We start from the raw sequence: 17,608 nt of genomic DNA, 5'->3' as shown, positions 1-17,608 counted from the left end.
TCGTTTTTGGGCAAGACTCCAAGAGACGATGGGAAAGAGAAAGCCAGCGATGACACTGGAGAGAGCTGGCCCAGACCTAGGCCTAGGCCCGGCTCACACCTGTTCCCCGCCAGCTCCAGCCCCAGCTCCAGGTTCAGCGCTGAAGTGAAGTGGAATCAGTGGATTGGGTCAGAGATCACCTCACTGATCCTCACACCGCGGTACGGAACGGGACCCGCAGCAGTACGTATCCCAGCGACACGATGAGGTACCCGTCTCTCTTACCTACATACCCTCACACGATCTGCGTCATTTGCTCCCTTTCCCTCCTCAGTTCGCTGTTTTCGTATCTCTACCATACATATATCCTCTCGATAGCGACAAGCAACTAGCGACCAGAAAACCACCATCCCACCGCAACGTTGACCTCCAAAAGAACCATCGCAGCGTAAAAAATGTTGCAGTGGTCCAAAGTAGGCGGGGGCCTCATCCGATTCCTGAACCGCAGCTAGACTCAGGCGATGGGAAACACTCTTTCGACCGACCGGGCTTGCCCTTACGGCCATTCCCTCTAGAGACACACCACTCGACCCCTGTATGTGTGTGTGTGTGTGTGTCTCTCTCTCTCTCTCTCTCCGTTCCCACCCCAGTCTCTTTCGCCTATCCCTATCCCGGTCCCGGTCCTGATGCCAATGAGGATCCTTGTTCTCTTTCTGCTACTGGCCCTGTCCCTGGTCCTTGTAGCGGCCCCAGCTCAAGCCACAACCCAAGCCAAGCAACGCCATGGACCCAGCGGGACAGGATTCTCTGATCTGATGCTAGGATGATGCCAGGGTATGTGCCGCTGCTGGAATCGGGCGCTGCTGGACAGACGGATGAGGCATGGTGAGAACAAGGGCCTCGATCGCAAAAGGTTCAACTGCTCTCCATCAGCAAAAAGGTACGAGATGCAACAGTTGAGACATCACACCAAGCGCTTTCGGCGGGGCCAGGCACACTTGCCCGCCGTCCCCGAGTCGCTCTTGGCCTCTGGCTGCAGCAGGATTCGACCCTACGTGCTCGGCGATACTGTCTGTCTCTGTTTGTCTGTCTGTTGTACCTGAGCACCCATGACCATGTAGTAAAGGCAGCATAGATAAGATGAGCAAGCCATATCGTACTGCTCCGGCGAACGAGGCGCGGCACATGCAGGTCCATATCGAGAGATGCCCAACCGACGAACTCAGTCAAGCGCATTCGGATAACGTCGAGAGCTCGGGCATTGTCTTTGACGGCTGGTCTTGCTGCCCCAGCATCTCGTCTTAGGAAATACCGCCTGTCTAGCTGACGGGGTCATGATATCTTACTTTTATTATTTGTATTATTTTAGATGATATTATTTACAATTTCTGATTCTTCCACACACGAAGAAAAAAAAAACGTCATTTTTATGCCTGAGCACAGACAGAAGAACGATCGACACGCTCGGGAGGTGACATATTCTTCTTCTTCTAACGTACAGAACCCCCGAGTCCATCATTTGTAGACTGACAGGTCGAGGCTCGAGTACCGGGCTAAGCTGCATACACTGAATCGATTTTAGGCCAGTATGGCGAGTGCGAGTCGCACAAGGCACAGACTCTGCATGTACACACAGAAATGTGGCGGCGCGCACCGGTGCAGAATCTGCGAGCCTGTAGTGCGTGTCCCTCGGGATGCAGTGTAGCCTGCGCTATGCGTGGCCACGGTGCGATGCGGATGCGATGCGAGGTCGACACGATGGTTTTGTTGCCTCTCCGCCTTTTTGGGTGTTGCGGACGTGTCCCAGAGGCAGAGGTGGACAAGCCAGTCCAGAGTAGACCTCCATTGGTGTCTCTGTCTTCGGGTATTTCGCGGAGAACGGAAGGATTGGTTAAGGTGGAATCGCCGTGCATCGGGGCCTGTACTGCTGGAAACGGCAGCATCAGTACGTCGTCCAGGCGAGTCCGGTCGAGTGACGGAAGCAGACGCGACGGCTGGACGGCAGTACTACACCGAGATGACTTTGCTACATCATCCCTCTATCCATCGTCCCGGAAGGACCGTGTTCAGCTGACCGGGGTGGGCGACCAGTGGAACGTGACCGGTTTGGGGGGGGGGGGCGGACCGGCGATCATGCCGGGGGTGTGGAAGATGGTGGTCGGGTCAAGAGGGCAGGATATGACAATGTACTTTGGTGTTCAGGCCGACAGAATGGGCGTGGAGGGCGATTGGGTGTCAATATTGTCCATGTACGCAAGGCGGTACTCGTGCCCATTTTCTCTTCACAGCGTGTGCTGTACTGTGATTGTCCCTCTTTCGCTCTGGGTATGTTTCCAATGTCTTTGAGGCCGTATCCCCGGTGGCGCGCGGCACGATGACGGAAAACAAACGAGGTTCGAAAGCCAGGGTCATAGGGTCTGGTTGTGTACGTGGACAGGGACGTAGACGCCGTTTCTGGTGGGTTTATTTGGGTTGGGCCAAACAACACCGTCTCTTGTTCCAGCTTTGTCAATACTTTCTCCCATGTCCTGCCACCCATAAGTTTTCAATCAATAAGGGCTCTCCCTCCATGTCGAAACCGTCTCGGCTCAACGCAGTGTTGTCGACCGAGCAGTTGAGGAGAGCACAGAGTCTCAGCACGGAAAGAGGAGGAGATAGGAGAGTCTGAGTGCGGGCGAAGGAGAAAAAAAAAGATCCTGATTCGGCGACAGCAGACGCCTGGGTAAACAAGTAAACTAGGTGCGAAGAGGAGCTAGGTGACTAACCGATAGTAGGTGGTCTGAGGGATGGAATGCGGATTGTGTGTCACTGCCCGTGTTACCGAGTCTGTCCATAGAGGGACGGGAGGGACCAGGGGCTTGTTGTGGTATCGGTGCATGATTAAAAAAAAGTCGGGGAGGCATCTGGTGACGGGCTGCCAGGCCATTTCTCTGACAGCTGGCCACTTCCATCAGTTTTTTGTCATCGTGCAGAATAGGGATGGCGTATCCCTAAAAGGGGAATAGCGCTATTGTGCAATTGCAAATGCAAAATGGATCTTTTCTCTTCTCGGACGGTGCCGCCAAATCATGAGAACCCAATCGGATCATCCAGGGTTCTGTGTTGGAGAGTTGGGGAAAGGAACGGACCAAGGGACCGGCCGACCTACCTACTGTATGTGACCAAAGGGAAAAAAAAAATCAAAGCGGCGACCAAACGTCAACGTCAACCAACGTCAATGTCAACGTCAACGGTCACTGGACACAATGTGAACCAAGCTCCGTCCTTGGTCATAATGGTCATGATCAATGAATTCGGCCAGGGCCTCATCCGTCCCAGGCCGTGTGCTCTTCGGTACGTGTCCTATCCACATACTGGACCGTTCATTGGTTGGCTACAGGTGCTCCTGGCGACTTACATAATTCGAGCCGCTCGACGGGCTTGTCGATTGGCCGCCGGATGGAGCATGGCTTGGATGGGAGAGAGATACCTCACATACCGCAGAAGAGATGACAAGACGGAGACATCGAGATTGGAGAATGCGCACGGCAATTGCCATGCAAGCGTCCCGTGGCGCTTATGGACGCAGCAATGGCGCCGTCTTCTCGGACATGCCATGGCTGCCCATATTCCAGAGAGGGCCGATACCAGCCCTAAAGCAGGTAGCCTGTGCATCAAGTCGGGCTGTTCTCGCTCTGCGTTTGGGCAAGTTGACAAACCAGAGTGTAGTTCCGACACAAGGCAACATGATTCGATCTTCGGTGCCGGGTACGGAGCAAGCCCACTCATGCCTTATCTCACGCAAGACATGCCGATGAAAAATTACGAGCCGTGGGGGCTAGACCAACGCAACCTGACACTCAAAAACGGCCCAGAACGATGCCTAGAATATCGCCATTGCGACGCCTTGATGCGCGAGCACGGGCCTTGCCTTACCGAAGATCTCCCCCATTGTAGCGACAGCGTTGGAGGGAAGAACAGCTCCGCTCCGCTCCAGCAACGAATCTCACTGGCATTCCTCACACAGGGTACCGCCAGGTGCCCGTCCACCAGTGTGCCAACATCGACACAGGCCCAGGGCTAGATCCAGATCCCACAGGAGCCCGCCTACAACAGCTTCAAGCTCATTCATGGGCTGTGCTAGTACCCCCGAGGAGGCCTTTGAAAACTCAGGGCAAGATGGACCCGCTCAAAAGCCACAACGACAGGCTACACTCGGTCGAGGTAGACAACGCAGATGGACAGGCGGACATGTCTACACTCGTGGTTTGGCGTGGTCAACAGCCGAGGCTGGGCTAGAGAGCTATCGGACCTTGCCACTGCCGGACGAAGGCGCCGCAGCATCAGACACGAGAGAGAACCACGCAAGGACAAGAGAAGAGACGAAGGCTAACTAGAGCACGCAACGGGTGCTAATCACGGTCTACTGCTTACATATTACAAGGTAAGGCGGGGGAACAGCCAGCAGTACCTGGGACTGAGGGAAGGGTAGGTAGGGTGGTGGTGGCCATCTTTGGACGCAAGATTTGGCATTCCGTTCACCTCATCCAAGATAACCTGAAGAAGAATTCGCCGAGAGTCGGCGCCAAGCCATGTAACGACGGTGAGTTTGCGCTGTTGTTGATGGGATGAGCCATGTCAAATCACGGCAACATTCCGATGGGAGAGCTGGTGCTGAACACGACATCGACCCGTCTGCCGTCTGTTTCTTTGGCTTGGGTAACGATTGTGTCAGAAGGGGGGAGCGCAAATCCGGTATTTCCCCTTACGATATGGTATGTTGAGGTGCTCGTGTTTGGCCATTAGCGGCCTTGAGCACAGGCGTGTGTTCAGCTTCGGACAGAAGACTTGGAGCTGAAAGATGGAACACATAGCACGGTGCAGAGGACATTGGATCACCGGAGCGGGGAAACGCCAACGGCCGAGCGTCGCGCATTCGCACTCGCCGCACCTTCCAGCAACTGCCCTGGCGCTTTCTCTTACAGGACGGGAGACTGCATGGCCCAATCCGGGCTAAGGTATGAACGTTTGCCTTGCTGGGGTCCGAAGTCAAATGAACGGCGACGGCGGCTACGGACGATACACATATGAGATGCAATGTCGATTTGCCGAGGCAAGAGGGAGATCAAATGCAACTGAGCAGGGTCCGTAGGGAAGGGGAGGGTGAAAAAGAAAAGAGGCGAAGATGAAAACACAAATACAATTTGAAATTCAGATGCATATGCAAGGTGGAAGTGCAGACACGGACACGCATTGGTGCCCACCCAGCAACGTTCCCGTACCTTGGGTAAGGTGCAGCGGTGCTGCAGAGTCGGTTGTCCCTACCTACTGTCCCTGCTGTCCCAACTGTCTCTACTCTGTACTCAAGTCCCCTGACTGCCTGGTATGTGTGTTCGGTTGGAGGTTGCTTAGAGACAGGCAGGCATACATGCTCACCATGGGGTTTGTGTGTTGCGGCATGTAATCATTTCTTCTGCTTGCCCCGCCCTTCACCTTTCATCTTGTGTCGTAATCACGCAGCGGCGGCAGATGCAGTTGGGGGTCAGGTATACGGCCTGGCCACGTTGGGGAACAAAGCATCTGCAACGTAGAGAAGAGAAGATGTGCTCTCGGCCTCTTTCGTTGTTGTTTCCTGTTCTGTCCATAGCCGGCGAGAATCCCACCTCAGATCCCCCTGGCATGTTGTTGACGGATGCTGGGAACGGGGATGGTCGGGGACGGGGGATCTGCAAGTACCTTGTTGCGGGTCGGGTTGCGGGTTGCTTGCATGCCGCCTAGTCTTTGTGGTGCTGGCGAAAGATGAGGTAATAATATTGGGTATCTGTATACTAGGTAGGAAGAAGGGTCGGGTGAGGAGCCGTGCTGCTGGGCTCCCTCCCCCTAGCTTCTTTTCCTTTCTTTTTCTGTGATTCCCATCCGCCTTGTTTGATACGCGCCGTACGCTACGAAACCTCGCCCTACCTTTGGCGTAGGGTGTTCATCTGTATGCAATGCAGGAGGTGAAGCAGAGAGCGGTGAGACTGGGTAGGTGATTGGGCACGAGGAGATGCCGCAGGCTTCCTTTCGTTTTTGCTTTTCTTTCCTTCTTCCACTACTTCTTGTTAGCCCTTTGGCCCGCGGTGACAGGGCATCTGCTTTGGCTCCGTTTCGGCTGAGTGGGTGCCTTGTAAAAATAAACTGCAGCGTGCCTCCAGGGCCTATGCAGATTTACCAACGACCTGGTCCTTACCCGGAGGTGCATGTTGTGGCCACTGGTGGTGCAGTAGCGCCTTCATGCATCGTAGATTGGCCTGATTTTTGGGCGGGAGAGTGCGTGTCGTGCCTACTGATCCTACATGAGGTACCTAGCACCGGTACTGGAAGGTCCGGCAAGGGCAGGAGGGAGGTGTGCAGTGGAGGGTGAGCGGGTCCAGCGGCAAGAACCACCTGCCCAATGTGGCCGGCAATGCGAGATCAAGCTGAGGCCCGGGGGCTGTCAGTGGCCCAACCCGCCCTCAGAGTCTCGAGTCTATGAGGTGTACCGCGATAGTGGGGAGGGAGGTAGTTACCCTGTGCCCTTTCTGGTGGAGGCTGTTCAGCAGACGCAAATCTTTACGAGCGTAAGGTATCGCGACCGGACTTGGCAACGGAGCCCAGCAGCCGGCGTTCGCAACGTTATGGATTGAGTGCCGCAAATTGCATCTCAGTCTGCAGTCGTCTTCCCTAGGCCGAGTCACGATCGCCAGGTTCCTCCTCTCATGAGACTATCATCATCATCGCCCTTTCAGCACCGGCCGGGCCATAATCAAACTAACGCAAGAGTCGACCTGAGTTATGTCGTAATGTGACGGTGGCGGTGGTGCTCCCAGGTTGCCTTCGAGAGGCAGATGGAGCGAGGCACCCTGGCTATTGCATATAGTATGTACAATACTGCGTAGTAAGGCAAGAATGCTTGGGTGGACGGGAAAGGCACGAGAAGCCATGTGTGCGGGGAGGCTTACACACTTTCCTGGCTGCTGGGACCAAACAAAACTCGAAGCCGGATTGCTGGGCCCATAGAACAGGAACCAACGGCGTGAGGCACCTGGCAATCTTGCCCAGGTTCCCTCCCCGGAAAGTACATGGCAACCTGGGGAGCGGAAAGTGTGGAGCGAGGCACCTTACAAAGCACCTTAGGTACCTCAGGGGTCTGGTCCGTTTACCAAGCAAGGGACTGAGCCAGCGCATGTCGCACTTGCCTGGTCCCTCCCCTGCCAGAGCGTTGAACCACAACTTGGGGACCTGGTTGTGCTGGAGGTGCTCCTGCTCCTGTCACCAGCAACAAGGCAACTCTGGCCACACCTCCAGGCGCCGTAGCCCGCCGAAGATGCCGTCATTCTTCTTTGCCGGCTACCTCTCTTCCTGGACCTGGTCGCGGTCCATATTCGCTGGTGTCAGACCAATACAGGCCACCCCCAACGGCCGAATCCCTTCCTTCTTCGTCTTGACCGTAGACAAGCAAGCATCCCGGTCTGTTGCAAAGACGGATAAGGTTATCGTACCACGGCAAACTACCAATCCGTCCTCTGCCGCCGCAGTCAGCAAGGCGCTGTGCCGGGATAGCGTCGTCCTCGAGTCCCCTCTGGTTTTCATCGTCAATGTACCTAGCCAGGCAGACCATCCGCCAGAACCAGAACGAGTGGCTGTGTCTTGGTCTGCCCTTGTTCTCCTTCATTGTCCTTCTCAACGACTCTACCGGGGCCGGTCAAGTTCATCTTCACCTCCAGCCACTGCCCACATCTCAGCCTCGATCCAGTGGGACAAGGTACCCTTGAACGACGTGTCGTGCCCGCATCCGTACTAGACCTGAACCACTTCGCCGCCGATGGAAACGATACCAAACGACTACAGCCCGTCGTCGTACGCACGTACAGAGGGCTTACAATGCGTACACGCTGGGCTTGGCCTCGATCCTTCGCACCTGGTTGTTCGAGCCGCTACTCGACCGTCAGACAGACGGCCGCATGCGGCCGACATTCGATACCTGCAAAATTCTGCGGTGGTCCACTAGCACCCCGCTGTCGCCAACTGCCAAACGGGCTTTCCGGGGTCACTCGCTGTGCGCAATCACCCGGCATCATCGAGACTTTGACGCATGCAGACATTGATGCTTTCGACGCCCTCTTCCAACCCGTCCGCTATCGCCCAGTTTGCCTTCACTGCCCAATATCAAACGAGATACAAAGACTGTAGAGCACGAGGCACCCAAGCCCCCAAGCTTTGATTAATGCCGCTTCCAACGCTGTGCCTTCCTCGATGTAGTCCATCCGTTTGTGCTCGGCCTGCTGACCGACCGACTTAGCCAGACCCAAGCTCAAGTTTGCTAGCCCCGGTCCAAATACTAACCAGACGACCGGGACCACTACATACTGACATGGTTGATGGGTCGCGGTTCACGAAACATGCATTTCTTCGCATTTTCCCTACGGATACGGATATTGACGAGAGAACGTAATCCGTATCATGGGGCTTCTCATCAGGGGGTGCTGGTGCGTCGTCTAGTACTTCATTCCCTTGGGTGCCCTGTAAAGAGAGCCCTGATTCCTCCGTCGATACGGACAAAACAGGCTGACAGTGAAGGAATCCGATCGCAGATGACGGAGAGCAAGAAGCAAAGACGTGCATCAGACAAGACGTGCCAATGGGAGAAGAAATGGGTTCTGGTCAGGGGCTCGACGAACAACTGTTTGCTGTAAAGTCTGGGTTGCACAGCACATCCGTCGAGGAATGGGAACGCAATTGTGTGAGATGGCTTTCGTCCGTAAGTGTGGAACCCCCTCTCCTCCTTCGTCACCAACACAAGCACACCCCCTTCCCCAATAGTTGCCATGCCTTTGGCGACGGATCGCGCGCGCCCTTGCTGCAAGGTTAGCGCTAATATTGCACTAGATGGTTACCCGGTTTTCCTTGGAGGGTATTCTTTGGGGGGGGGGGGGGGGTTTCCCCTTTCAGTTGCACGCCATGGCTGCCTGTCCGGCCCCGCTCCCATTCCTTTGGGACCTAGGACCTAGGACCCGGCTTTCGATGTATGGCTTTGACGGTGTCCAACGGCCCAAGGGAGAGACAAGCTTCTAAGTTGCTCGCCATCGCCGTTGACGCAGGTGTCGTCGATGTCATTGACGGCTTGCATTGCTGGTAGCTCAGCCTAGGCCAACCCGATTCCTGGTCCATCGGGCTCCGCCGCGCCGAACGCGTGGTCCGGTTCGTTGTAAGATCGAGCGGCGGCCGGGCTTTAGCCCGTCTAGTCTGTTTGCCTTGGCTGATCAGTATCGTGGGCCCGAACAGTGACGGAACTATCCAGCGGGATGTTGGCAAAGAAGGGGGTGAATCGCAGTCACATGGATCACTCCGAAAGGGAGGAGGCTCCCATCGCTTTTCGCCTCTAGCTGTTGTATGCTGGGGACCTAGAACGAGGCGCTGAAAGACCGGAACTCGAGGCGCCACAGCAAGACAGCACACTCTACTGATATGCCCGTGCTGTCTGCAAGACGATGGAGTAGCCGGTCACAGAGGGGACCTGGACAGGCGGCCAGACGAACAACACTGGGTCAATTGCCGACTGGCTGGTTGCACCGAAATCACGAACCGATGTCCGTCGATACTGGTTGCGCCTCCCGGAACCGCCATGCCCCAAATGGCATCTTCTCCGCCTCCATAGCCGGCGGTGTTTTGCTGGGTCGGAGCCAACAAGTTTTCTTTTGAGGTTTGGTGTGCATGCGTGCTGATGTGGCTTACTTGCCTCTGCTTTAGCTGCGCCCGAGGGCTTGGTACACCAGTAATCAAATCCTCAGGACGGTGACAGCCGCCAGACTAATGGGCACGCCGCGTCAAAGTCACTTCCCGAAAGCCGTTGGCATCCCACCCAGCCGGGTGGTTATGGACGTTGGATAAGCTGATGGTGACGGCAGTACAATATGGATGGACGTCCGACACTACCTACAGAGTAGCAGACACCAGTGTCATGACATCTGCTCCCTCCCGTCCCCGTTCTCTCCTCAACCCTGTTCACATGCCTTACATTTGCTGACGTTTCCCGTTCCTGTCTTAGGCTCTGATATAGTTGAGGGACTGCCCTCTCAACTCGCTTTCGACATGTACTTGCAGCCACGCACTATATTGGCAGACTCTGATCCAGCTAGCACGGGATGGCGGCATGTAAGGAAGAAAAACAATGAAGCCGGAGATGTATACGGCACACGCATACTTTGGCCCACGTTGGGTATGCGTGGGTTCCCACAAGCAAACCCCGCTCAACGTGTTCAGCTCCGGCTGTCAACTTGGACCGCCTCTCACCCATGTCGACGATGGCGGTAACGTGGAGTTTGTAAGTTTTTGTTACGGCGTTATTTTCATTTGGGTGACACGGAGCCAAAGCCTACCCATGCCGGGCCCCTCTACCGGCGCCCCCTTGTTTGAGAGGCTAGGCCACGAACAGCTATGGCAAGCGAGTCTTTCTGGAGACTTGACGATTTCCCGGCGGTTCTATTTTTTTTTTAATCTCGTTTTCCCCTCTCCCCCTTTTCAATACCTACTCGTTTCTTTCCTCAGCTAACGCTCCACCAAGGCAGCATCCAGCAAGCATTCCCCTCCCTTTTTACCAATGATCTCCGTCCAGGGCGTCGGGAGAAACTCCAGCAGAAGGAGAGCTACCAACCCTTCGGGTCCATGAAACAAGACAGGACGTTCCACTAATTCACAAACTCCCGTCCCGCCTCCCCGACTCCTCACCCGCAGCTGCACCTGCGCCTACGTCTGGACCCACCTACTGTACTTCCAGCTGGCCCAGGTTGAGCACCCCCAGGACCATCCGGCGGCCTACCTACAGAGTGGTGTAGGCAAGTACCATGGTTCCTGAATTTTATTGCTCCAAGTGTCGCAATATCCCTCATCCCTCTCCAGCTCACCATTTCTTCACTTTTGCTTGTCCCCTGTCCTTGTCGTGTTTGTTTATGTCCTCACCGAAACCCTCTCTCCCTTGAACTCTGTGACGATACTGTTCCGTTTCCGCCGTCCTACAGGCTGCAGGTCTAAGGAGAGAGGCGAAGACGCACCCCTCCCCTTACTATTCATATTCCCTTTCATCCATTCATATGCCCAAACCTGCTTCTTCTTCAACCGGTTGCCCATGTTCGGCTTACAGGATGTTCTTTTTCTAACAAATAATCCCTCTTCGCTTGACTACACATCATGTATATGCGTCCATAATGAGGAAAAATATCAATGGTAAAACCCCCGTTCCCGTACATGACATCCGCCCCGTATGAACAGTACCTCATAGTCATCTCCTTCCGACCCGCTGCCGCCGCCAATGCAATGGCTCATCCTGTTCAGCCATCCACAAGATGCGGGTAGTTGTAGGCATGAGTTATGAATGCTGATTACAGACACGAGACGCCAGGCATAGAAGCTAAGTGGGCTTCATTGGACCCTCACCTAACGTAATGTCATCAAGTGCTGGTGGGCTGGCATCTTATCGCTCACGTGGCAAGAGATTCCCTCTTCGCCGATCATCCGTCTCGCCGGTGGCCGCCCTAGTCCTCCCCCCCCTCTCACGACTTGTTTCTCTGGTGAATTTGATTGCTTTCTTGGCCACCTCGATCACTTGCATTAGGTTTTACGGGAGAGACTGTGGCTATTCAATCAACTCCCAACCCCCATCATCTACATCGTGTGAACAAGAGCATGCCAGCGGTCAGCCCCTGTCAAGTTACCCGGAGCACCAGACACTGATGAACTAGTACCGAAATGTCTGAGGAAAGTGAGATTAGCGCTCCAGGTACTTGTCCCATCGTCCGAATAGGCGGTGGTGCCAGCACAACGGCCCCTTGCCAACGGTCCGTTGCGTCTTAGGACGACTAGCCAGCCAGCCACAATGTTGTCGGGAAGACGCGAGCCCCAATAACGGCGATTCCAGGCAACTCGAGTCCTGAGTCCTGGACCGCCTGAACGGCCGGCCGGCGGGTCAGCCGTCACTCCTCGGCCAGAAACATTACACGCACACACAACGAATGCTGTTGGACGACGAGCGACGTGCGGCAAGCGTGCTGCTGTGTTTGTTTTTTGGGGCCATCGGTCTCACGCCCCTTTCTCGAGGTGGCCACAGGCCAAGGCTTGAAGGTACCGAGTCGTCACACCTCTTGTGGTGGTGAGACTGGACTAGAGATCATCTCATTTCCCGCATTCTTGAAACATTGACACAACAAGTTCAACGTTTTCCCAATCGTGGGCTTGGGGTCCTCGCTTGTGGCGCTCCTTCTCCATGCCACACCCCTCCTCTTCCTCCAAAGAAGTGTTATCCAGCGATTGTTGTGTCTCTAATTTTCAGCGCCACAAGAAGATGAGGGGCCCTGTCATGATGTTGGATGGATGTGTGCCCCCAAGCCTCCGTTACTGTAAAATAGGAACATAGCTCTTGGCGCTGTAACGGCCGCAAGTCGCCATGGCGCGAAGCGAGAAAGCGAAAACTAGCCATACCGCGACCCAGGTACATTCACAAAAACAAAAACAACTAGACTCATGGTTCGTGTCTCGCACACGTTCTGCTTACTCGCTAACACGCCACCATCATTCAAGTGCCCAACGGCATCGCTTCCCACTGGACAACCGTAGGTTGCTTCGTTAGCTCCAGGAGCCACCGTCCCACCCGCTTCAGACGCTGGTGGCAGGGACGTTGGATTTGCCATGCTGTACACCGTTGTTGCTCACAATCTCGTCCCTAAGACTGTTTTGTCTATGTTATAAGCAGCTCATGGCATCCCGTTGATCTCGAAATGGATCAGCATGGGCAGCCGATATTATCCCCCCCCCTCCCCCCCACACACATGGCTCTACACACTGATCCCCGTTAACGAACGCGTCTGGAGTCATGTTCATCCCTCCGCTGGGGGTTACATTCACGCTTCGATAGATTCAATCATTCCGCTGTTTTGTATATGGGCCCGGTCAAACATGAGACCCTCACACGCTCTCTCTCTCCCTCTTTTCTTCTTTCTCGCCAACTCACTTACTGCAGGGCGACCCCCTTGCCGCTGTCCCAAGTCCACGTTTGTGGCACCTCTTAGGGAGCGCCCCCTTTCCCCGGCTTCGATGGCCATGTTTCGATAGCGGAGCGCCGTGGTCTCGGGATATAGTCATCCATGAGGACCGAGCGTTATCACTATTGATCTACGCTAGGGGACACCCTCCCCCCTTTTCTGTCTTCTTCTTTTTTCCCTTTTCTACTTTCATTCCCTAGACAGGAGCGAGTCAACGAGTCTCAATCCTCGCTGGCACAGTCGATAGGTGTTAAGGACGTGGAGGGACACTCTCTGGTAGGCGGAGTAGGGGGGAAATGGGGTAAGGAGGGAAAACGGGAACGGGCTATGAGGATCGAAGGTGAGGTAGAAACAAGGTCGTCCCGCGTTTGTCATTGGCTGACTTACGAAATCATTGAGTTTTGACTTGACTGTCCATGATCCATACATGTCGACAGTGGTGGATGGTTTTTCTTCCAGTACCTGGCTGCCACTGCCATCTGTCTGTGGCCGTCACAAAAAGTCCATGATTAGCCCTTGTGCATGGCACCAGCTCTGATAGCCTGTTGTACTATACTATCTTTGTCGTTCCATCCAGTAGGAGGTTGGCACGAGCAACAACAGCCATTTTCGATGGCCTGTTCTCTGCTACGTGCCCATGCATGAGCTAGTTGTCTTGTTGGATACCGTCCATGGTGTTACGAACAGGCCACGTCGAATCTTCTGTAATGGTGAGATGGACAATGGATGCCGACATTACCAAAGTATAGCGGCGAACCTGTCCGTCCACCTTGGTAACAGTATGGTGGTCCTGGCGACCGAAACAAAGCAAAGTAAGCAAAATTAAATCAAACAAATGGATCGCAAGGCCCTCACATCTCGCATCAGCGAGGAAAGAGGCACCGGGTATTATTTAGGTACATCATAGCCCGCTCTAAAGACGGGCTTCCCTTCAAACGCCAAATCCCCACCTGGAACGAATGGGAACTACCCCTTGGTTTTCTCTGAACAAAGAGTGAGAAGCTGGATCCATCAAACAAATATAGCCCTCCTTGAGGAGGCGTCTACGCCAAAACACTGACATGTTTAACCTTGACTCCTGCCGCCAATGCCCAGAGACTGACCAGTATTCGAGTCTACTGTGGCGAGATAACCCCGCTTGCTGCCGCATATGACTCTTAGGTTAGTCTAAACCCAATGAGCCAGAGCCGGAGCCGCAGACAAAATGACTGAAAGTTTTACATGGCGACCCTCGCCAGCCGGGTCCGTACCCCTGTAACAAATAGAAGAAGCACTGGGCGCGCGAGCTCTTCGCCCCAACATCGCCACGTCCGGTGGTCATGATAAAACTTTGAAGCTTTTACAGGTAAATGTCTCCGGTTTCACCTGCCACCCAACGTCGCCATGCCTCATCATAAGCACTCTCCAGGTCGGCCACCCACCGTCTGGTGTTGAAGAGGGCGCAGGTCCACTTGTTATCCCAAAGCAATTTGCGCAAAACTGCCAGACGACCCTGGCCCTCGCCATAGCCGCTGTGGCTCAAACGATACGAAAGACCCTTGGCCAGTCGGACGGCGAACTCTTCGTACTCTTCTTCACTACTAGCAATGAGGTCTTCCGCCGCCTGGGTTCCCTCAGGGCTGTTGGGCAATGCGCCCTTCAATATTGATGCTGCCATGCGCGAGCACATCTTGTATGGATATCGCGGTAATGTCAGAAGTGGTGTGCTGGACCACAGAACATCTGCGGCCGTAGTGTGCGCGTTACACTCGGGAGTGTCGAGAAACAAGTCGCAGACACGGGCTCGCGATATATGCTGATTCTTGGGTGCCACGTCGGTGAAGAGAACTCGTTTGGCCACTTCTTCTCCCGCCCAGGCTTCTGCTGTTCTCCTGAGATTCGTCTCTCCAAGTTCAGGAAATCGCAAAAGCCATAGGATAGCATTGTCCACTTTTGAGAGGATGCGCAACCACGTACGGAATGTTGTGGGATCAATCTTAGTGTTGCATTAGCCATGTATGTCTCTTACGGGGAAGGGAAGAGAGAGAAGAAGAGACAAACCTTGTATAGCTGATTAAAATTTCCCATAATGATGGTATCATCAGGCAAATCGGGAAAGAGTTCTTTGCGCATCCTCCAGCGCCGCCGCTGCTCCTCTTCCCACGAAACCTTGTGTTCGTCGGGGTCGCTAGACTGTGCGTGGTCGCAGCAGAAGAACGTGTCTTTACAGTATATGACGTTCTCCGAATACATCCAGTCCCCATCGCCTTCTTCGGTCTTGTCCTCAAAGACGTCGCCGACGGTGAGGTTGCCACGCCAAGGTCGTAAGGTTTCGGGTGGGATGGCAGTGGTGTCTGCAAGCAAATAGTCACACCATTCGGCACCTAGAGTACCGGCAAAGCCCATAAAAGACATTTGGATCGGGGCCGGTCTTGCAGCAAAGATTTCGTTTCGAGCGCCTCTAGTGTAGCCGTTGAGATTGACAAGAATGTGGATGTTGTCTTGCACAATTTGTTCGACCAGCTTGTCTGAAGTCCAAGTGCTTGCATCTCGGAACACTGGTGCTTCCCGTTCTATTTGCAGGCGATGGGTTGACTTGTCGCTCGCCGTTGTAGCATAACAGAACGCTTTGACTCGAGCTCTGTCATGGAATCCAAAAACAGATTGCATTCTACGTGCCATTAGCGGGAGGGTTCGCACGGACAACATTATTTGAGAAGAGGAACTGTATCTTACAGATGAGCCAAGGGGTGGTTATTGAAATCCGAAGAAACATAGCCAACGTTTAATTGGGGAGACGGCGGCGGCGGCGGTGGATAGACTGTGCTGGGAAGCCATGGGGAGCGGAGGGTTGAGCAAGAGATCCTAAAAGCGTTGCGCTGCGATATCATGCGGATGTCCTTGGCCGTCAGAGGACACGTGAAAGTGTGAAAAGGCAAAACCGTTGGGGCAGATGGCACCGTGAGGTTGGATGGCAGCTGAGGCCGTTTGTACTCGCATGTCGTCTTCAGTCCACGGACGTACTTGTCACAGTACCACTGCCGCATTAATGCCCGTGTAGCCCGCTCCACAAGCCTTAACAGTCGCGAGCCTTCCCAGGGGCTTTTAGACCAGCTTCGTAACTTGAAGTCGAAGTCTGCGCCTGTGTCCGGCGATTGGCCTGCGGCTCTGAAAAGCTGCGGAGCCAAGTCCGCAATGTCGTTCTCTTGCAAGACGCCTAATCCCCAAGTTGAAGCATCAGCAAGCTGGCGAGATACAATGTCGACAACCTTCTTCGTAAGCCCGGAGCCTTGGTCTTGCTTCGTGGCATCAAAGATCATGCCATCATCATCGACATGCCAGCGATCGTACACCCCACCATGCAACAGTGCGCCACCACGGCCCCTCCAATCGCATACCGAATTCAAGGCCGTGGAAAGCCCACAAACTGCCTCGGCGAAATCGGGATTAGAGCGCACAGCTCGTTTGTAGTATGCAATGGCATCGCTGATGCGTCCACGATCTTTCACAGCATTGGCAAGGTTTGTCAGAGCGATGTCGAAGTTGCCATCGCACTGGACAGCCTGTTCGTACATCTGAATAGCAAGATCAAGTTGTCCAATGTCTTTGAGAAGACTGCCGAGATTCGTGTGCAGATGAACATGTTTGGGATCTAGTGTGAGACCATAGTTGTAGTATGCGAGGGCCAGTGCAAGTCCACTACCAGGCGGGATACCGGGAATGCTGGGCAGGGACGACAACGTCCCAGGTGAACAGGCTGCTGCGGTTTGCTGGACACTGGCGAGCAGGATGCCCACATTGTTGGCTGTAGAGGGACTCTCCTGCAAGGATAGCGATAGATAATACAGAGACAGGATATCGCCAACTCCGGTCGACTTCCTAGCGAGGCCCGCGGCTGGGGATCCCGACGACATGGCATCCTGGAATATTTTGGCAAGAGACAGCAACGAATTGCTCGTGGTTTGGACGGCCGCTCTTTTGGGTCCACCCTCAGGCACGAACCGCAGGCCTGGGAGGTCGCCGTTGTTGGAGAAGACCAGTTTCGCAGTACACCTCGCCTTTTCAGGTGGCAACAATAAAGGTCGGACCGGAGCTACTGTGTCGGCGACACCTTGAATGCCACTATTTGGCGCGAGGACCTGTTGAATTTGTCGGACAAGTGTCTGGACAGACGTTGTTCGTCTACCCGAGCTTATTAAGACCGCTTCTTCAAAGGCGTCAGACGCTCCGGCAATATCTTTTAGGCTGTATAGCATTGTTCCTTTGGCATGAACAAGGGCGAGAATGCGACCATTCTCGGTCCCCGGGATGGCATAACCACTCGAGCCGAATCCAGGCTGAGACCGGTTTTCTTTCAGCAGACTCGATGCCAAGTTAGTTGACGTCTCTGGTTGAGTATCGGAAGAGCTGTACCCAGTGTGATCCATCGAATCCATTGGCAGTCTCAAAGCCTTTTGTACGAAGCTAATGATGTCGACGGCGTCGAGGCTCTTTTTCTTGTAAAGAAGACCAACCAAATGTTCTACAGCCTCGAGGTATTGCGGGCGAGTCTTGATTGCCCTGACCCAGCATTTTTCGGCTTCATCTTGTCTGTTGAGACAATAAAGAGTAGCTGCCAT

General features: G+C 54.4%; 2 protein-coding genes across 2 annotated transcripts; both read right to left on the bottom strand.

Moving 5' to 3' along the window:
* Positions 1–14,349: 14,349 nt before the first annotated feature.
* On the bottom strand, positions 14,350–15,404 carry ColSpa_09011 (putative uncharacterized hydrolase; the record flags this gene model as incomplete). Its single annotated transcript, XM_049275223.1, has 2 exons — positions 14,350–14,985; positions 15,051–15,404. 2 exons carry the CDS (start codon positions 15,402–15,404, stop codon positions 14,350–14,352), a joined length of 990 nt encoding a protein of 329 aa, XP_049131180.1.
* A 317-nt stretch (positions 15,405–15,721) lies between these two features.
* ColSpa_09010 (UNC93-like protein 2) lies at positions 15,722–17,608 on the bottom strand (the record flags this gene model as incomplete). Its single annotated transcript, XM_049275222.1, has 1 exon — positions 15,722–17,608. One exon carries the CDS (start codon positions 17,606–17,608, stop codon positions 15,722–15,724), a length of 1,887 nt encoding a protein of 628 aa, XP_049131179.1.

Source organism: Colletotrichum spaethianum, assembly GCF_022836535.1.
Source record: "Colletotrichum spaethianum MAFF 239500 DNA, contig26, whole genome shotgun sequence".
In the NCBI taxonomy this organism is placed as follows: domain Eukaryota; kingdom Fungi; phylum Ascomycota; class Sordariomycetes; order Glomerellales; family Glomerellaceae; genus Colletotrichum; species Colletotrichum spaethianum.
The sequence above is the reverse complement of the archived record's forward strand: the minus strand, read 5'-3'. Positions and strand labels throughout refer to the sequence as shown.